This window comes from Marmota monax, unplaced genomic scaffold (assembly GCF_021218885.2).
Source record: "Marmota monax isolate L192 unplaced genomic scaffold, Marmota_monax_Labrador192_F-V1.1 WCK01_AAM20220418_F8-fsc00035, whole genome shotgun sequence".
In the NCBI taxonomy this organism is placed as follows: Eukaryota; Metazoa; Chordata; class Mammalia; order Rodentia; family Sciuridae; genus Marmota; species Marmota monax.
Genome location: NW_026691961.1, coordinates 1,483,323 through 1,506,157, shown reverse-complemented (window position 1 = coordinate 1,506,157; position 22,835 = coordinate 1,483,323). Strand labels below are relative to the sequence as shown.

The window sequence follows — 22,835 nt, the reverse complement described above, 5'->3', positions numbered from 1 at the left end:
TTTTAAGGTACAGGCATTCTTAATATTACTGTCTTCTCTATTTTTTCCTTCTTCCTCTCCCTCTCCCATAATTTTGCCAGGATTTTTACCAGTTAATCTTTTCAAAGAGTGACCTTTGGACTTTGTTAATAGTCTCTATTTTTTGTTTCCTATTTTATGGATTTCTGTTCTTATATTTATTTTTCCTTCTTTCTGTATAGCTTGATTTAATTTTATCTATTTATTATGTCTGTGTAAGGTCAAATATTACATAATTTAAAGTCTTTCTTCTTTGTGACACAAACATTTAAAGCTATAAAATTTATTCAAAATACTGTTCTATTTGCATCCCATAATTTTGATATGTTGTCTATTTATTATTATTCAACTAGAATTATTTCTCTAATTTCCCTTGTAATTCCTATTTTAACTCAGAGGTTATTTAGTGTGTGTTTATCAAATATTTGATAACTGCCTATATTATCTAATATTTGATAACTGCCTATATAACTGCATATATAGGCAGTTATCAAATATTTGATAAATAGTTGTAATAAAAATTAAACTTAAAAATATTCTAGTCTTTTATAATGTAATTGTGCTCCAGGATATCCTCACCTCTCAATCACACTGTTCTGATGAAAAGAAAATGTCCATGTCTCAAGACAATCCTGTGTTCTAAAATCTCCTGAAATATTAGATATTGATTCAAGAATATCCTCACAGAGTATCTAAGTGCTCTGATTCCATGTGTCTACAGGTCATATAAAATAGTTATATAATGTATTTCAAGCCTTATCTCCCCAAGGAATTAGATATTCTCCAAGAAGTAATTCAAGGATGGTTGGTTTGAAATTATCTCTTTGCATTTTTATTAAGAAAAATACCACTGAGAGACCAGGATCTGTTAAGCAACAGTCTCAGAAAAGGGATCTGTGTGCACAATTTACAGAGCAGCAAAGATATAAAATAATATTTAACCACCATAAATTCAGTGCCCTGATGTTCAAAGCCTTCTTATATATTTGCTCAAAAAATTGAATAGATTAATAGGTAATCTTTGAGCAGAAATAGGAGCATTTCTTCCTATAAATTTTTTAGAAATGTCATATTCAGAGAAAAGAGTCATCTAAATATCTAGATGGCTTCATGGAAGGATTTTCTAGCCGCCATATTTATTTTTTTCTACTTTGAAATCTCTTCAGAATAAATGGAGATACTGGGAATAATTTGGCAGGATTTGTCCAGTTTAGTGTTCCTTAGCAAATTGCATTGAGAGTGTATAAGGAGGCCATAATCCTGGAGAAAGAAGACTTACCTTGGTTACTTCTAATTCTTAGATATCAGACATGATTTCTCATATCTCTGATTAGAGGATCTTTATCTATAACATGTGAATATTAGTACTATTCACTCACAAACTTGTGAAAATTAAATGGTTGAGATACATGAAAGAACTTTACAAGTTAAAAAACATAGGGCCAACACTTTAACATATTGGCACAGGCATTAACTTCCTGAAAAAGACTCTTAAAGCTCAAAAAATAAAGAAATGGTTTCAAATTAAAAGCTTCTTACAGCAAGAGAAATAAAAACATGAAGAGAGGGCCTTCAGAATTGTAGAAAAGCTTTGCTAGCTACTTTTCTGATGAGACTAAGAACCACAATATATATAGAACTCAAAAAACATAATCATTAAATTCACAATTGAACTAAATAGATATCTCTCAAAAGAAGAAATGCAGATGGCCAACAAATGTATGAAAAAATGTTAAACATTCCAGCAATCAGGTAGGATGCAAATCAAAACTATGCCGACATTCCATGTCACTCCAGTTAGAATGGCAATCATAAAGAATAAAGATAATAGTAAATGCTGGTGAAGATGTGGGGGAAAAGGTACTTACATTGTTGGTGGGACTGCAAATTGATACAACCACAATGAAGGACAGTATGGAGATTTCTCAAAATAATAGGAATGGGTCCACCATATGACCCAGCTATACTATTCCTTGGCATTTAACCAAAAGAACTAAAAACAGCATATGATAGTGATAAAGGCATATCAATGTTTATAGCAGTGCAATTCATAATAGCCAAGTTATGGAACCAGTGCAGATGTCCCTAAATAGACAATTGGACAAAGAAAATGTGGTATATATATATACACAGTGGAGTTGTACTCAACCATAAAGAATGAAATCATGATATTTTCTGGTAAATGGATGGAACTGGAAAACATTATGCTCAGGGAAATAGGACAGATGCAAAATTTCAAGGGTGGAATGTTTTCTCATATATATGGAAACTAGAGAGAAATATAAATTTTAAAAAGGGTAGAGTCTCATGAAAATAGAAGAGAGATTTGTGGAGGAGAGGAAACAGGGCTGACCAAAGGGAGGAAGAACAGAATGAAAGTAGCCTGTCATGTACATGTGTGAGTATATCACAATGAATTCCATTTTTATGTATAACTACAATACGTCAATTTTAAAAAGTAGATTAAAAAGTTTTTAAAAATAAAAACAATAATATTAGAAAAATAGCAACATAGATAGCACTCTCCATCTGCATAAACATGAAGAAAATAAGCAGAAACTATCAGAACAATCTTTAGCTGAACTCTGCAGAATTGACAGAGTTTTGAAACAATCAAGTATTGCTGAACCAGAAAAAAAAAAGCAACTTAATGAAATAGGAAAGATCTATGGCATTATTACATGTCCTTGCTTTATCCCTTTGCCACCTTGGTGGCAGACTTGAAGACACAAACCATTCTCCAAGAACATAAACGTGTTCCTAGGTCCAGCGGAAATACAGCAGAGTTTCATCATAAATTTGCATGTAAGTCTGTATGGTCTTCCTCATCTATAGGACCAACATAAGTCCCTTTTCTCTGTTTTGCCTCGCTCAGAAAAACAGGGCAGGAGAAACAACAGGCACTGCTGAGAAACAATTTGCCTAAGGTCAGAGACAAAAGACAGGGAAAGGATCGTCAGGAAAATGGGGCATTCAGAAGCACCCATGGACATGAGATATTTCAGAGAGCCATATACATACCAATTGACCAGAAATAAAAAAATGAGTAAATGATTATGAACAATTGTACATCAAAAGTTAGATAACTGAGATGAAATGAGCAAATTAATAGGTACACATAGATGATTTAAACCAATTCAATAAGAAATAGAAAATCTCAATAGACCTCTAGCAAGTAAAGATACAAAATGAGTAATCAAAAACCTCACAGAAAAGACCAGATAAATTTCCTACTGAATTATACTAAATATTTAAAGATGAAAAATTGTGCTCTGTATGTGTAATAAGAACTGTAATGCATTCCACTGTTGTGTATTTAAAAAAAATAAAATCAATTAAATAAAAAAGGGACATTTAAAGTACAGGAAAAAAAAGAAGAGTTAACATGAATCCTTCTCAAGTTCTAATAGCAGGGGAAAGAGTATTCCTTAACTCACTCTATGACACTAGCATCACTCTGAAAACAAAGCTAGATAAAGACATCGCAGGAAAAGAAAATAGAGACTAATGTCCATTGTAATTATGTATAAAATCCTCAATAAAGTACTAGAAAATCAAGTACAACAAGGATTATAGGATTATGCCATAACCAGGAAGGATTTCTAGTAAATTTCAGATTATAAGATTAATACACTAAAATCAGTTTTGTAAAAAAGAAAGCAATTCCATTTGTCATAGCATCCAAAAGAAGTAAATACTTTAGAAAAATTCTAACCCAGGCTGGGGTTGTGACTCAGTGGTAGAGTACTTGTCTAACATGTGTGAGGCCCTGGGTTTGATCCTCAGCACCACATAGTTAAAAATCCATTGGCTACTAAAAAATATTTTAAAAAGAAAAATTCTAACCAAGGAAGTGAATAACTTGTACATTGAAAATTGCAAAGCACTACTGAAAGCAACTAAAGAGTACCTAATTAATAAATGGAAAGACATCCCATGTTTATGGATTGCATGACTTAAAAATGTTAAGGTACCAATACTAGTAAATTATCTACAGATTCAACACAATTCCTAGCAAAACACCAACAGCTTTTTTTTTCACAGAAATGTAAAAATCAGTTCTCAAAATTCATATGGAATTGCTATGGACCCTGAATTACCAAAACAATATAGTCGAAGAATAATAAAGTTCTCATACTTTCTGACTTCAAAACTGTGAATCTATAGAAATTAAAGTAGTATGGAGCATATATTATCAACTAATTTTCAACAAAGATGCCATGATCATTTAATGAGGAATGGATATTTTCAGAAAATGGTGCTAGGAAAATTGGCTCTCTGCATCTAAATAAAGTTGAACCCTATTTCACACAATATACAAAGGTTATCCCATCATATATTAATGATCTACATATAAGAGCTGAAACCATAAAACTGTTGGAAGAGAACAGACCTTGGATTTGGCAATGGGTTCTTAAACATAAACAACAAAAGAAAAAGCAATCACCAAAAATTTAAAGAAAAAACTTTTGTGCATCAAATAAAGTAAAAAGATGGCATATAGAATGAGATAAAAGATTTTCTATTCATATATTTGATGATATAGTATCTAAAATATAATGAACTTTTATAACATAACAACAAAAAGCTATCCCAAATAAAGAATGTGAAAAGGGCTCTAAATAGACTTTTTCCCCAAGGAAGATGTACAAATGCTAAACAAGCACATGAAAAGATGCTCATATCATTAGTAGGTAGAACATAAAACTTAAAGCAAGAAAGAAGTAGCACACTTCATTTCAATTATGATAGGTATTATAGGGAAAAAACACAAATAACAAGTGTCATGAAGAATGAGAAGAAATGGATTCCTGAGCATTGTGGAAAAGAATGTGGTAGTTTTTCAACAGGTTAATGTAGAACTATCATATGACCCAGCAATCCAACTCCTAAGTATGCATCCCAAGATTTTAAAAGAAGGACTCAAAAAGACATTTGTACAAAATATATTATGGGCAATAAATGGAACATTATTCAGCTATAAAAAGTAACCAATTTTATATGCCAATTACATCGTGGATGGACCTTGAAAATGTTATGCTAGGTGAAATTGGAGGGACCCAAAAATGCAAATATTATATGGTTCCACTAATATGAAATATCTAAAATAGGCAATCTCATATACACAGATATAGAAAAGAGATTGCCATAGTCTAGGGATAGGGATACATGGGAGTTATTGTTTAATGGATACAGTTTCTGTTGGGGAGGATGAAAACATGTTGAATAAAGTTAGTGATGACAGTTATACAACATTGTAAATGTATTTAATGCCACTGAATTGTACTCTTACCAGTTGTTATAATGATAAATATTATGTGTATTTGACCAAAGTAAAAAGATACTTAAACAACTATAAACTAATGATTTTTATAGATACAATATGTTAGGTTAAGATAGTTTCCTTCATTTGTAAGTTTAATAAGCTTTATAATGAACAGGTGTTGAATTTTAAGAAGCACTTTTTCTTTTGAATTAGTGAAAGATAATCATTTGGTTTTTCTTCCTTATTTTAATGTGGAGATATTTACTAATTGTTTGTTAATGTTAAATTGTTTCTATAATAATCAAACATTTTTATTATCCCTTATCATGCCTTTCTAGATCCAAATTGTTAATATTTTATAAAGCAATTTTTTGTTAGTGTTCATGAACCTGATTGACCTGGAATTTCCCTCCTTTATAGTGTTCTTAGATTTTAGTATTATCATTATTTTGTTCTTGCACATGAAGTTATAAAGACATCTTTTTATATTCACTAGAAGATTTTTTATGATATGTACTATTGTTGTTAAAGATATCCATTTGAGTTTGTAGATATACCAAAGATGCTATCATTTCTATGTTCAACATGGTCCCAGAAGTTGTAGTCACTATGACAAGCCAGAAAATATAAAGTGTAATATTAGAAAGAACAAATAAAGCTTATTATTTGTAGATGGTGCTATTGTATATATGTAAAATCTAAATTAAATGCAGATAACCTGTGAAAATTAATGAGTGAGTTTTGCAAAGTTATTGTATATAATTGAGATATAAAATAGACATTATTTGTAAAAGAATATTTAAGATAACCTAACAGTAATTTGCCATGACCAGCGCCACTAAACTCGCAGTATGTCAAAGGGCGATGGGGGATTAAAAACAAATACTCACATAGTATATTCACACCAATTTGTGTCTTCATGCATGTACTTTGGATAGTAATGATCATCACATTCCACCATCATTAATTACCCCATTGAATGAATATACTATGTATACAACCAGAGATATGAAAAAATTGTGCTCTTTATATGTAATAAGAATTGTAATGCATTCTGCTGTCATATATAAATAAAAAAATTACATTAAAAATAAATAAAAATCAAACTGAAAAAAATACTCACATATGCAGATATGAAGATAAAGCTGGGATCAGGTGGAGTGCTGCTCTCTGATGGAGAAATCAGATCTAAAGAGTTATGCAAGCAATCTTGAAAGTGAAAGAAGGAAGCAAACCACAAAATGGCACTCCACATTCTCCATATATGATATGCTCAGCCCTCTATCTGATCCCTGAATACATGAGTGCAAGGTATTCTACTTATTGGTCAGTATTTAGCCAAAAGAAGAAACCTGCTGTAATGGAGGATAAATATTTAATGAATATTATCCATGTTTTTACAACACATTGTATCCCTGCCTCACTCCCAACCATATGATAGTAGCTTTCAGCACTTTGTCAACTAAGGAATCATATTACTCCTCTTTATCTGGAAGATTTTCCTCTGCTCCTTGGAGGTAAGAGGATGTTTAAATGCCTTCCAGAGAGAGACTAGATAAACATTATCCTGTTGTTATTTGGGACATCTATTTAAGTGGGCAATCAGTATTCCATATTATTTCTATCTGTCAAATTATATGTATCTACACCAATTATTACCCTCTTTGCACCAGACTTGGATGACTTTACCACTTAGAGAATTTACGTGGTAGGTGGAAACTTCTCTTTCTTTGTCATCTGTCATCCTCACTCATTGGCCACATTTCTTATGTCAGAAAGTCTTATGAATAGTCTTTTTACTCAGAGTTATTGATTTATCTTTATTCCCAATGATCTGAATTCAGTCTTCAGTGACAATTCAGAACCTTAGTACTTAACTATGTTTCATGTTTCCTCATGTATATCCATCAACTATTATATATCTTTAATAGAGAAACCTCTATTAACTTTGTTTCTTTGACAATATATCTCCTTTCAACTGACAAAATATTCCTTATATTTTCCCTACCATTGAGTTCTAGGATAAATTTCTCATCACAACTTGCTTCTTTATTGAACACATAGGATAGAAATAAGAGAAATTATCAATATTAATTTCCTGTTCACATCAGATGACAGGAAAACAGATTATAATGGACATCAACTTTTTCCTAAAAGGATTTTCCAGAATTGCAATTATCAATGCAAACTATGTTTTTAAGATATCAAAGGTAGTATAATTCCCAGCAAGCAACTGGAGTTTTTGTGAAAACAGTATTATGGCTTTATAATTTCTCAGTTTAATTTGACCAACTTAGGGAGATATTATTTTCCTGGGAGAGTTCATTTATTTATTTATTTGTTTATTTATTTAGGTGCTGGGGATCAAACCCAGGGCCTTGTACATGCAAGGCAAGCACTCTACCAATTGAGCTATATCCCTAGCCCAACAGTTCATTTTAGATGGAACATGCTAATGTTATCTTCTTTTTAATTAAAGGCTATAAAGCTGCCAGGAAAAATGTCATACTTAATATGTTGACACTGATACCTATGTATAACTTTGGGATGAGCATCCTAAAATTTTATGATCTTGAAGAGACAAAGAAATTGTGTGCCTCCTTACCAGAAATGGCTAACACCCCAAGATGTAGTAAAGAAAGTGAGTATCTGTTACTTCCCAAGTCTCATCAGAGTTATTAGTAACAACTTATGCAGTGTAAATAACTCTTCTTACATTATTGTGAATTTTTTCATTAACATATCAAGTTATGTGATGTAATCATCATTTTGAGGGAAATAAAAACCTTGCACAAATATAAATAACTTGCGCTATTACACAAAAATTTGTACAAGATCGAGCTAAGATTCAAAAAATGTTTATATGTAAAATATGTACATAATGCATCTTCTCTATGAGAAAAGACTTCCATGGTGAGGATCTAATTGTAATCTGTGTTGTATTTGCATTTTCTGTCATCCCTCTTCCCCTCTGTTATGGTTTGGATGTGGGGTGTCCCCCAAAAGCTCACATGTGAGACAATGCAAGAAAGTTCATAGAAGAAATGATTGGATTCTAAGAGCCTTAACTGAATCAGTGAATTAATCCCCTGATAGGGATTAACTGGTAACTGAAGTTGTAGGGTGTGGCTGGAGGAGGGAGGAATTGGGGTGTGGCTTTGGAGTATATGCTTGTATCTGGCAAGAGTCTGTCTCTCTGTCTGCTTTCTGATCATAATATGAGACTAAGTTTCAGACTAAGACCTCTGAAACTAAGCCCTCAAATAAACTTATCCTCCTCTATGGTCATTATAGTCAGGTTTTTTTAATCACAGCAGTGAAAAAGCCTGAGTAAAACACTTTCCACACTAGTTTTGAGGGAAAGGTGAAAAATTAATTAATTCAGTGAAAAGAAATGAATAAACATTCATGTCAACTTCAGAAATCCCCAGTAGGGACCCTGTGTCAGTTATTACATATTTCTGCAGTATTTTCATATCTCTGGGGAAAAGAGAATGTGGGAAAGAGAAAATGTAAGACAGATTCTACATATGGGGCAGCACAGAATTAAAACAGTTGTACTTCAAATGCAGATATTCCAATAAGCTTAAGTGGATGGGTCCTGGGGAAAAATTGAGAAGAGAGAGCTCCCATGTATAGTGTAGTAAAAGGATAAGACAGGATAAGGTTATAATCATGTGTGTTGTTTCCATGCATAATCCAAGAAATAAATGAGAGCATAAAACAGATTAGATGTGTCACACACAAAAAAAGCTGTATAGTTCATAAAGTTGTAAGAAGGAATTGAGAAATTCAAAGTCAAAATTGAGAGTACTGAAAAGTAGACAAATCCACAATGATAATTTGGATATTTCAATATTCTTCTATGAAAAGACCTGATAGAACAGGAGTTTGAAAGTCAGAAGAGATATAGGAGATTTGATTAATTCTAGTAATCAATTAGACCAAATTGACATTTTCATCAACAGTACTCAAAAGCAGCAGAATTCATTTTTTTTCATGTGTACATAGAATACTCACTAATATACAGCATTAAATAGCTGTCTTCAATGAATTTAAAAGCTCTGAAATGACTCTGTGTGTATACAATTATTTGAAAAATTTTCAGATACCTGTTATTAACTTAGTTCATAAAAGACATCTAGAAAAATCTCAAAAGAATTGGAAATTATATAACATACTATCTCTTTTGGATAGTAGTCATCCTTACCAGAGGAGGTGAAATTATTATGGTTTTGATTTGCATTTCCCTGATGATTATTGATGTTGGGCATTTTTCATATACTATTGTCCAATCAATGTCTTCCTTTGAGAAGTACCTGTTTAGGTTTGCTGCCCATTCTTTATTGGTATTCACTTATTTCTGCTACTGAGTTTTTCAAGTTCCTTATATATTCTGGATACTCTTATCAGATGTATAATTTAATTTTTTCCACATTCTTCTGATTGTTTGTTCACTCTAGAAGCATTTTAATTTGATATTATCCCATTTGTCAACTTTTGCTTTTGCCCAGTTCAATGTCCTGAAAAATTCCCTTTATTTTTTTCCTACAAATTTCATAGTTTTCAGGTCTTACACTTAAGTCTTTAATTCATTTTTTAGTTAATTTTTTGTATATTATAAGAAATAAGGGTCTAGTTTTATTCTTCTGCATGTGAATATCCAATTTTCCCACCACCATTTGTGGAAGAAATTGTTCTATCTTCATTGTGTGTTCTTGAGTTTGTAAAAAACCAGCTGAAATTGTGTAGGGTTATTTCTGAGTTCTTTATTATACACTGTTGGTCTATGTGTCTTTTTATGCCAATACCATGAATAGTTTTCTTTTTGTTTTGTTTTGTTGATTATACCGGTGCAGTACATTTTGGAATCTGATAGCCCTGATGCTGTCAGCTTTGTTCTTTTGCACAATATTGCTTTGGCTATTCAGGGTCTGTTGTGGCTCCATACCAACTGCAAGATTTTTTTTTCTAATTAAGTGAAAAATGGCATTAGTATTGTGATGGGGAAGTATTGAATCTGTAGATCAATTTCAGTAATATGGACAATTCAACAAGATAAATTCTTCCAATCCATGAATATGGGATATCTTTTCATGTATTCTCTTCCGTTTCTTTCATGAGTTTTTATCATATAAGTCTTTCTTTCACCTCTTTGTTGAATTTATTTCTAGTTATTTTATTTTTCATAGCATTGTTCTCTTTATTTATTTTTCTAGTATCTATTAGCATATAAAATGCTACTGATTTTTGTTTGTTGATTTTGTATCCTGCAACTTAATTGAATTTGTTAATTCCAGTTTTTTAGTGAATTCTTCACAATTTTCTATATAAAAGCTGATGTCTGCAAACAATGATAGTTTGATTTCCTCCTTTATAATTTGCATGCCCTTTACTTTTTTCTCTTGCCTAATTGCTTTGAATAATTCTTTCTGTACTTTGTGGAATAAAACTGGTGAAAGTGGGAATCATTGTCAGAAGAAAATATGTCAATTTTTCCCAATTCAGAATGATGTTAACTGTGGGTTTGTCATATATGGCCTCTATTTGTTGAGGTATTTCGCTTATATATTTAAATTGTTTCTATCATGAATGGGCATATATCACAATTAGTGGTATATGCATGTTAAACCATCCATATTTCCCATGATGAATCAAGCCCACTTGGTCATAATGAATGACCTTTTTAATGTGCTATTGAATTTGGCTTACTAGGGTTTTTTATTTTTTTAGCACTGGTTGAACCCAGTATAAATATAAATATACTTTTTATTATGAAACAGGGTCTCACTGAGTTGCTTAGGGCCTTGCTAAGTTGCTGAGGCTGGCTTTGAACTTGCAATCCTCCTGTGTTAGCCTCTAGAGCTGCTGGAATTACTGGTGTACACCACCATGCCTGGCTTTTGCTAGTATTTTATTGAGGATTTTTGCATCATTTTTAGCTATTGTTTTGTCCTCATTTGGTTTTGCTATCAAGATAATGCTAGCATTATGGAATGACTTGAGAAAAATCCCTTCCTCTTTGTTTTTAAAAAAGTTTGAGAGGGATTTGTATAAGTTCTTCCTTATTGTTCAGTGAAATTGTTCTGTGAATCAATTAGATTTTGGCTTTTACTTTGATAGAAAAGATTCAGTATCACTGTTTGTTATTTATCTGTTCAGGTTTTTCTAATTCTTCACAGTTCAACTTTGGTAGCTTGTATGTATCCAGAAATTAATCCATTTCTTCTGAATTTTCCTTGTCAGGTATTTTGATTATACTGATACAAAGCTGACGGACATATGTGATGAATATATCTTTGGGTTTTATTTAGCTGGAGATCTCTATGCTTCTAATATCTAGATGTTGGCTTCCTTAATCAGTTTGGGAAATTTTCATCCAATATTTCTTTATTTTTTTTTTTCTCCTCTAGTTTGGTAATTTCAAATGTTCTGTTTTCAAGCTCACTGATTATTTTTCAGCTTAATTGAGCTTCAAAGTTTTCTGTTGCATTTTAAAATGCAGACATTGTAGTCTTCATCTTTAAGATTTCTGGTTTTTTTTTTAGTAGTTTCTATCACTTTGTCAAACTTCTCATTTTGTTCATTATTGTTTTCAGTTTCCTTTAATATTTTATCTGTATATTCTTGGAGTTTACTAACTTTAAAAAAATATTTTAGTTGTAGATGGACATAATACCTTTATTTTATTTATTTATATCTGATGCTGAGGATGAAACCCAGTGCCTCATATGTGCTAAACAAGGGCTTTACCACTGAGCTACAACCCCCACCCACTCACTGAACTTTCTAAAGGTGATTATTCTGAATTATTTTACTGACATTTCATAAACCTCCCTTTCTCTAGGGTCCATTGTTTGTTAGAGCTTTGTTTGGAGACTCTGTTTTAGAGGTGTTATAATTCCCTAAATCCTATGTCTTTACTTTAAGGTTTACTCAATGGTAGAGGCCAGCACCTTTTCTGGCTTTTGCAGGTATTCTTTGAAAATGATAGTTCTTCATTATTTATAGCAGCATATGATTCTGGCTGAGTCAGCCATTAATGTCCCTTAGCTGGTAGAGCTTGCTTTTATGTTCTCTTTGCTGCTGCCTTTGCTCTGAATTCAGGTTTGGCAGCTGGCTCTGTTCTGCTATCTAGCAAGACTACTGGTTGTAGTATGTAACAAGACTGGGGTTCTAAGTGAACAGTGCAATTGCCAGTGATGTGGCTAGGCCAGAGTGTGTGTTTTCTGGTACTGTGGTAGTCTTGTTCTTTCTGAGTAGGATCTGAAGTGTGGCGCTTTAAGCCATGGGATGCGCTATTTAAATTCCCAGGTTTGGTTTTATCCCACTCCTGGCAAAGTCTAGAGGTGTTCTTCTGGGAGGACATTTTAACCTTCAAATGCGGCCTATTAGCTTTTGGAATTTGCCATGGGGGCCTTTTTCCCTCCATGGGAGACCCCAGGTTATAGGGTGATGCTACATCTCAAAAATGGCTGTCTAGGAATCATGGCCTAGATTGGCTATGCCAGTGGGCTATGTTGTTTTTTAGTGAAGTACCACTTCTGGCAGGCACACTATACTTTCACTAAAATGGCTTGCTGAGCTCCGTAAGCTCTGCTTACTTGCTTTGTTTCTATCTGGCCCAGTATGGTTTAGACCATTCAGTTTTTCTACTAGAATCTCAATTGAGAGTTGAGAACCAAAATGGATTTACCCTGCTTCCTATGTACTCTTTTCCCTCTGTAGAAACTGTGGGCCATCAGGATTCCTCTCTGTGTGATGGTGTGCCACCCGGCTAGAAAAGCAGGGAGGGATGTGGTCTAAGGAAGACCCTTTCTCTTACCCTATCAATGAGGATTTTCATTAATCCCAGGGAGCACACTCAGTCTTATTCTTACATTTTGAGTGTTTTACCAAGGTGTTGTTTTCCATTGATAATTGCTAGGATGCATCCATGGGGGCGGGGAGTGAAAGTTAGAATCTTCTTCTCAACCTTCTTAGTGGCCTCTCATTATGTTAACTTTTATTAAGTGATCCTATATATTTTTTGTTGTTGTTCTTGTCACCAGAAATTGGAATTTCTGTATATAGTATGGAGGAAAATGGAATTGGAAAGTATGTAATTGCAATGGCTGTCACAGGATTTCTTTACATCCTCTTGATTTTCCTTCTGGACACCGTCTCATGGAATGTGAGAGCCTTAGTGTATCGCTCTGTTTTATTTGGCATCTTCAAGAAAATTAATAAGGTGAGTACTTGAGCGTGGACCTTAGAGACAAAAAGTGTATCTCTACACATGCTTAGCTCTATTACTGGATATAGGAAAATAAGTCAATCCATATTGACTGGGCTATATATGAATCAGAGATCTTAATAATCATAATTTGAACTTATGGTTTCTAAACATTGTGACCTCCATCAATTAGAACATTGTTTTTAAGGGATTGCTTATAACATAAAGTTCTCCCTTGAATACCTCCTATGACAGAGACTCATTTCCTGCCAGTGCTTTTCCTTCATCCGAATTGGCTCTGGATATTTATTTTAAAAATTCTTAGGTTCTTGTAGAACACATATTTAATGTCAAGACTCTAAAGCAGTTGTTGACATACTTCAGCATTTATTATAATCACCTGTAGAGCTTATGAAACCTATAAATTGCTAGCCTCTGTCCTCTGATATAGTACCTCTAGAGTATGTCCTGAAAATTTCCATGTGTAACACATCCCCAGGTGATTCTTCTGCTACTGCTCCACATTTGGAGAACCAAAATCTTCAGAGGAAAGAAAAGTATGAGGCAGGGTGGCCGGGGCGGGGGTGGGGGGGAGCCTCTTTGTTACCAAAATACATGAAACTGCGTAACTGTTCCATAAGACCTCAGTCTCAGTTCTTGCCACTTCAATGTGGCTTTTCTTCATATTGCCCAGCACAGGCCTGACTCTGAAGGTACTCAAGAAAATGTGTGTGAAGAAGAAATAAATAGTGGAATTAGGTGAAGCATGAAAAACAGATTATCCAGTATATGCCTCTAGAGGCCCAGCACTGGTGACACCAGTGGACTCAGCATCTGGCATCTAAAGCCTATGATAATATTCTGTTCAGCTGAGGTATTAACCTACAAGATGAAGTAGGGCGTTTTCCAGTGGGTAAGCAGAAGCTAGGGATATGGGAGTCAGGACAAGTCAGCAAGCAAATAACTGGTTATTAGTAGTAACATTGCTCATAGGAAGCAAAGTCTGATGCCCCACTCTGAGGTTGTCGTACATTCCAAAGATGTTCCTCAGGTACCCATTATGTGCCTGGTATCACATTAGAAATTGTATAGCATTCAGACTCCTTAAAGGGGTCCAGGAAGAGAAGCAATAGATCCTAGGACTTGAAGGAGATATGAAAGGAGACCTCCACAGATGTGTAAAGACCCCAGCCTTAGGATGGGAACTAAGCTAGAGATCAAATACCAACCAGGGAAATACGAGTTCTGATAAAAGGAAGGAAGTATAAGATGTTGAAATTGTATCTAGGAGGCACCAACAACAAGCTACAGGCTTTGAGGAAAGTGAATTCAAGGCAGAGGGGTCAGTTTATGTGTAGACAAAGAGGTAGAGAATATTCAGAGAGCTACAAAGAAGTTACTGAGTCTGGAACCAAGTTCAGGTATTGTCAGGTAGTATAAGATGCATGCAGAAAATGACAGGAGCCAAGTGTCAGGGAAAGCCTCATAAGTGCTAGGCTGAGGATCTTCTACTCCATTCTGAAACAATGAAGAATAGTTGAGGAATTTATTAACATAAATATTTTTTAGTTGTCAATTTTATTTTATTTATTGATACATGGTGCTGAGAACCGAACCCAGTGCCTCATGCATGCTAGGTAAGTGCTCTGCCACTGAGCCACAACCCCAGCCCTTGACATAAATTTGTTTATAATTTCTTTTTATTTTGTATTTAGTGTTTGTAAGGCAATTGTGTTTTCCCCAAACTCAACCCCCATTTTATTCCCTTTTTATTTTATAAACTTTGTATTTCTTTTTTAAATTTTTTATTTATATGTGACAGTGGAATGCATTTCAATTCTCATTACACATATAGAGCACAATTTTTTATATCTCTGGTTGTATACAAAGTATATTCACACCAATTCATGTCTTCATACATGTACTTTGGATAATAATGTCCATCATATTCCACCATCGTTTCTAGCCCCATGCCCCCCTCCCTTCCCCTCCCACCCCTCTGCCCTATCTAGAGTTCATCTGTTCCTCTCATGCTCCTCCCTCTCTCTTCCCCACTGTGAATCAGCCTCCTTATATCAGAGAAAACATTTGGCATTTGTTTTTTGAGGACTGGCTGACTTCTCTTAGCATTATCTTCTCTAACTCCATCCATTTACCCACAAATGCCATGGCTTTTATTCTCTTTAATTGCTAAGTAATATTCTATTGTGTATATATGCCACATTTTTTGATTAGCCTTACTAAACTGTTTACCAATTTTATTAATCTCTCCTGAACACCCACTTCGTAAATTTTTACTTCTTTGTTGCATATTTTTTTCCATTTCACTGTTTTTTTTTTCCTGTTCTATTTTCTTATGAGGCCAAAAAAATCCTTTTTTTGTTCTTTTTAGTTATACATGACAGTAAAATGTATTTTGACATATTTTACATACATGGAGCACAACTTACCATTCTTCTGGTTGTACATGAGATAGAATTACATTGGTCATGTATTCATATATGAACATAGGAAAGTAATGTATGATTCATTCTACTATCTTTCCTATTCCCGTTCCCCCTTCATTCCCATTTGTATAATTCAAAGTACTTCTGTTCTTCCCTAACCTCTGCCCCCTTATTGTGAGTTAGTATCCACATATCAGAGAGAATATTCAGCCTTTGGTTTTTGGGGATTGGCTTATTTCACATAGCATGATATTCTCCAGTTCCATCCACTTACTGGCCAATGCCATAATTTCATTTCTCTTTATGGCTGGGTAATATTCACTTGTTTAAATATACCACATTTTCTTTATCCATTCATTTTTTAATGGGCATCTAGGCTGGTTCCATAGTTTTGCTATTGTAAATTGAGCTGCTATAAACATTGATACACCTATGTCACTATAGTACTGCTAATTTTTAGTCCTTTGGGTATACACCAGTGAGTGGATAACTGGGTCAAATAGTGGTTCCATTTAAAGTTTTCTAAGGAATCTCCATACTGCTTTTCAGAGTGGTTTTACCAATTAGATGCAAAAATTCTTAACAAATATATTAGTGGTTTGAATTCATGATCTGGCAAAGTATACTCCAAAAATGTAAGAATAGTGGAACATTATAAAATCAATCACCACATTATCATAAAATATGGACAATGAGAAAAAAATAAAATTTTGAAAAATTTAGTAAAATGATTTTAGGGGAGTGGGTGTGTACCTGGGATTGAACTCAGGGGCACTTGACCACTGAGCCACATCCCCATCCCTGTTTTGTATTTTATTTAGAGACAGGGTCTCACTGAGTTGCTTAGCACCTCACTTATTGATGAGGCTGACTTTGAACTCATGATCCTCCTGCTTCAGCCTCTGAAGCTGCTGGGATTACAGGCATACACCACCATGACTAGCTAGTAAAATGATTTTATAAAATCCAGTTAATTATAAATTTCAAGAGAAACTAAAAATAGAAGGGAATTTTCTCAGTCTGATAAAAGTATCTATAACAGCTATGAAAATATGCAGCAAATATTGTAATTCTTGAAAGTCTTCCTTCCAGGTCAGAATAATGTAAGCATTCCCAATTCTCTATAACAGTTTTCTGCAGGGTTTAGTCAGTGTAATAAGGCATGAAAAAGAAATGATATGCATAAAAATTGAAAAGAGATCACGACTATAATAATTTAAACAAATATATAGATAAGTATTGGAACAAATATTGCGAAATAAAAAGCCAGAATCTTTAAAATAAATGAGTAATGAAGACAGACAAATAGAATAGTGCATCAGTAAACAATATGAATAATAAAAGAACCACACACTTTTCTTTAAGTGTTGCTATCTTCTTCAGCTAGGAATTTGTTAGGAATGCAAAGTTTTGGCCCTCATCCCAGACCTAGTGAATTAGAAGCTTTTGTGGTATAAATCAACATTCCATGTTTTAACATGCCATCTAAGTATTTCTGGTGCAACTTAATTCTGAGAATAACTAGAATAGAATATAAAGAAATAAATACACAAATATGTGGTCATCTGACATGACGAAGCTGACATATAATGCAATGGGGAAAGGATGTTTTCAAAAAAATGGTGTTCCTTCTGTTGACTATGTATGTGGAAAAGTAATAAACTCTAACTCCTTCCTTACAGTTGTAGATGGATGACTCTTTTTGTGAACTAAACATAATAGGCAAGACAGTAAAGCTTTAGAAAAAATGTAGAAAATAGCTTGACCACTGAGCCACACAAAGACACTGTTAAGTGAGTAAAAAGGCAAGTCACAGAGTGGAAAGAAAATTTTAATTACACATCAGTGAGAAGAAGGCAGACAATCCAATTTCAAAGACTTGGACACTGACTTCACACACAACCAAAAAAATTCCAAATGTCTGATAAACATATGTAAAGGTGTACAAAGCCACTGAGGGACATTATGGTATACCCATCAAAAATGCTAAGGGTTGAAGATGCAGAACAATTAGGAATGTAAGTTGATACCCCTTTGGAAAACTGCTTAGCATTGTCTTCTAAAGCATCCTTTATATGCCTATTAACATATGCAACATTATGACCCAGCATTCCCTTCTAGGTGGATACCCAATGGAAATAAATACTATTTGCCCACTAAAAGACATGTAGTTCTAGACATTCTAACAATGTTCATATACTATTATCCATAATAGAAAAGGAAGAAAATCACATGTTTATCAATATTATAATGGATTAAAAATGTCTATTTTTTTTACAATAGAGTACAATCATGAGAAGGAAGAGCCTGTAACTCGTGTAAACAGCATAGAATAATTCCACAAACATGATATTATACAAAAGAAACTAGACACAAATCTATATGCAATAAAATTTCACTTAAATAAAGTTCAAGTACAGGTAAAACTAACATGTAATAAGTATGTATGGTGTTATAAATCAGAATCATAGTTCCTTTGGGGGGTAATGTTCTTTTATTTATCTAGGATGGTTTCACTGGTATTATTGTAAGCTGCATACCTTGTGAAAATTCATTAAGATGTAGATTTATGACTTATGTACTTGGCTGTTATTTTTCAATAGCTTAGACTAAAATTGACATTCAAAGTTGTAAGCAAAAAGAACTGAAAGAGGAGCAGACCTCAATGGATCAGCAAGCTTTCTTTATTAAGCAGCAGTGGAATGGCACATTTTTAGGGGAGAAAATGGAAACTGGTTACAAGAGGGGGGATCTCTCTTTTATACACTTTGGTTAGAGTTAATCGTAGCAGAATATTTAGTGTGACTTAATCATCAGAGTCCTAGACATGCTGCTGGAAGTCAGGAAACTAGGTGTGCAGGTTCAAAGTCTAAATCAGGAAAAAAGTTGGAACCCATTGTTACTGGGATGAAAGTCCAGAGCCCAGAGCCCATTGTTTGCCTTCTCCACCTGGGACCCATCCTTTCTCTCTGGGGGTTGTTGTTCCATATCCTTCAAAAGTATTCAAGCTATTTTGCACTAAGATTGAGTAATATCTGTAGTTTAGATAATTAAACCAATGTTGATTTATTAGTTTTGATCAATGTACCAATGTTATATATATATAAGTGTTAGGAAAATGGTAAAATGTATACTGGAACAGTGCTATAAAGATTCTATAATCACAATTCTTTTGAAATAAAAAGTTTAAAGTAAAAGAAGACTGAAATAAAAAAGAACTATGGCACAAGTTGAGAGTTGCCTTTCGGCTATATGGAGTGCCCAACTCATCCTCTCTCTTCCCATTATAAGTCTTTTTTTTTATTGGTTGTTCAAAACATTACAAAGCTCTTGACATATCTATTTCATACATTTGATTCAAGTGGGTTATGAACTCCCATTTTTACCCCGTATACAGTCTTCTGATAAATTCCTATTTTATTTTTTTTTTCAATTTAACTCAGACATTTCCTGCATAAAGCTGTTCCTGGTTTCCCTTTTTCTCTAAGAAAATAGTTAATCTTTCCCCTATTTTAAGAATATATCTCACATACACACACACACACACACACACACACACACACACCTTCTAGAATATATTTTATTATTAATAAGTGACATTTGGCCACAATTTCTGACATCTGTTGTGGTTTAACTTTTTTTTTTTTGTGGTCTCTACCTTGATGAGAACATGCTGCTTGCTCATGACTGGGAGCCTGGTTTTGAACTTTGGAAATAGGGAGTAAGTTTATATATGAGAGCTGAAGCAATGTGTAGGAAGTCTCTTGGAAATGGCTCAAACTTTCTGTATTTACATCATTGAAGTTGCTAGCACAAAAGGACCAGGCCAGATGCAAACTTTACAGATTAGCAAAAGCCTTTATTCAGGGACAGAATCACACCTCTGATGGACCCACTTTCCTGGTGGAAAATGAGCCACTGGCCAAAGGGGGAGTCTGCACTTATATAGGTTACACTGAGAGGTGACTTAATGAGCATGTCAGTTTGGGCACTCAGGAATTTGGGATCTGTTTTATTGGGTGAGATGGGCGTGGTCTGGGGTTAGCCATCAGTGCCTGGGGTTTATCTTTATTGGGCCAGATGGAGGGTCTGGGGTCAGCAGTCAGTATCTGAAAAAGGATTTGTTTTGGGAAGGATCAATGCTTTGGCTTCTTTCCAGAGACTGTCATTCCAGACTTGAGAGATATCTCCTGCTGGGGGCCTGTTTTGTCACTGGGAAAGAATGTATTGGGAAAGGATCCATGTATTTCCTTCTCCTTCATTCCCTCTCCCCAGGCCACACTATTTTGTGGTTTGTCATTTTCCATATTCAATAGAAATCATCCTCCTGTTTTGCCTCCCTAAATTCAACTAGTCTAGGCCAGGTGCTTCAAAGATATCCACCACTGATTTTTGTCATAGGAAACAGTGTCCAAAGAATTTTCTGGGGAATCTGACGATGAAGATGTACAAAATGAGAGACAGAGAATCGTGGAGCAGCCTCTTGAATCACTGAATTCCACAGTGGTTATTAAAGAACTCACCAAGGTAACATCATTCAGTGGTCAGCAATGCTAGCTTCATCCATGTGGTTCTGTGGGATCTACAGGTCTACGGGTGTTCTCCTAGTAGATTCTCTGAAACCCTCTGAGGTCCATGGTGGCCCAAGGTATTGATTATATTTGGCAAGTATACATATATACACCTACATGTATAATACATATCTATACACACAAATACATACATTCACATGTGTATGTATATGTGTGTGTAAATTTGTATTGTGTTTTCTTTATTTTTAAGATATATTTTCAATGTCCACCCATTCTGGCTGTGAGAAACATCTCTGTTGCCATCCAAGAGGAGGAGTGTTTTGGATTGCTTGGATTAAATGGGGCTGGAAAAACTTCTACCTTCCAAATTTTGACTGGAGAACATACTGCTACTTCTGGAGATGTGTTCATTAAAGGTTTTAGCATCACCAAAAATATCCTAAAGGTAAGATTCAATTAGTGTCTGTGAGAAGCATGTCAACTTGGGAGTGCAGGTAACAGACAAGTGGAGGGAGATCACAGATGGCAATCATTATAGGCATTGATATTGATTCTGGGGACTCAGCCAATGCATTTTGGAGAGAGAAATATATTCTTAGGGAAAGATATTCAGGTAGGAAAAATCACTTTACCCTGAGAATCTAAGTCAAGAATAGACAAGTTCTCTCAACAGTTCTTCTAACATATTCCAGATAATGTGCTTGATCTATAAAAAATAAATTTGACTTGTAGTTTCTGGTCCAGTATTTAAGAAGTTTGCTGCTCTGATCTTAACAAGTAAAAATCTCAACAAACTGAAAAAAACTTTTTAGATCATAAGAGAAATGAGATTATAGGGCCAAGCATTACCACCAAAACTGTAGATGCTGAGAAGTGAATACAGAGAATCACAACTTACCTGACCCAAAACTCACAGTGGCTGCACTACATTACATTTGCTCCATCAGTGTTTGGGGATTCCAATTTTTCTAGTACTTGCTGATATTATCAATTATGTTCATATTTGATATTGATTTGGGTTTATTTTTGCTCTTCTTTTCCAGTAAAATCATGTAATGCTATAAATTTGTCTCTGCATTGCTTTACCTACATCCCACAAATTTTCATAGTTGTATTTTCATCATATTAAAAATATTACATAACTTATTCTTAAAACTCTCTTTTTGACCCATGGAAGTATATTGTTTAATTTTCAAGTTATTTTTTGTTTATCCCAAAAATGTATGTTTTTCAGAGTCTACAGTCTAGGTTGGTGATTGTTGTGGTTTGGATATGAGGTATCCCCCAAAAGCTCCAGTTAATAATGTAGGAGTATTCACAGGCAAATTATTGGATTATGAAAACTCTAACCTATTTAATTCATCCTAGTTTGAGTGAACTGCTGGGTGGCAACCATAGACAGTTGGGGGTATGTTTGGAGGAGAATGGGTCACTGGGGGTGTGCCCTAGATGGGTTGTTCTGCCTAAGCCTCCTCCTCTTTTTTCTCATGGTGGTCCTCCTCTTCCTCTTTCTCTTCCTCTTCTCCTCCCCCCCTCACCATGAGTTGAGCAGCATTCCTCCCTGGGCCTTTCTCCCCATGATGTGTTGCTTCACCCAGTTCCAGAGCAATGTATTGGCTGTGTATGGACTGAGACCTCTGAAACCATGAGATCCAGATAAATTCTCCCACCTCTGAACTGCTCTAATCAGGTATTTTGGTCACAGCAAAGTAAAAGGTGACTAAAAGACCAGTTACTGTCTTTCAGCATATTGAAAATATTATTCCTCTCTTATTTCCCTCTTGATTCCTTTGACTTCTGATAAAGTTATCTGTCACTTGGTCCTTTGAAAGTAGTGTTATTTTGGGGAGAGAGGGGCTTTTGGTATTTTCTCTTTGTCTTTGCTTTGCAGCACTCACACTATGGTGTATTGGAGGAGCAGATTTTATATTTATTGTTTGAAGATTTGTTGGCATTCTTTTATCCTACATTTCCTTCTTTGTTTTTTTTTTTAGAGAGAGAGAGAGAGAGAATTTTTAGTATTTATTTTTTAGTTATTGGCAGACACAACATCTTTGTTGGTATGTGGTGCTGAGGATCGAACCCGGGCCGCACACATGCCAGGTGAGCGCGCTACCGCTTGAGCCATATCCCTAGTCCTCCTTCTTTGTTTTTAAAATATTTCTTCTGCTTTATTCTCTTTCTTCTTTCCTTTTATGAATCCAGTTATTTTTCAGATATCTTTATAATATTCTCCATATCTTTGCTTTCAGATTTTCCATATTTTATCTCTTTATACTGCCTTCAAGGTAATTTCTTCTGAGTTTTTCCAATTCATAATGCTTTCTTCAGCTATATCTAATCTTGTTAAATTCAGT

General features: G+C 34.3%; 1 protein-coding gene across 1 annotated transcript in view; it reads left to right on the top strand.

Annotated features, from left to right (window-relative positions):
- LOC124093513 (phospholipid-transporting ATPase ABCA3-like) overlaps positions 1 to 22,835 on the top strand; it is a 134,432-nt gene that overhangs the window by 102,983 nt on the left and 8,614 nt on the right. Inside the window, exons 23-26 of the mRNA XM_046445981.2 lie at positions 7,764 to 7,925; positions 13,336 to 13,514; positions 20,348 to 20,473; positions 20,729 to 20,923. Of these exons, the coding sequence (XP_046301937.1) occupies positions 7,764 to 7,925; positions 13,336 to 13,514; positions 20,348 to 20,473; positions 20,729 to 20,923 (662 nt within the window). The remainder of the gene's footprint in view (positions 1 to 7,763; positions 7,926 to 13,335; positions 13,515 to 20,347; positions 20,474 to 20,728; positions 20,924 to 22,835) is intronic.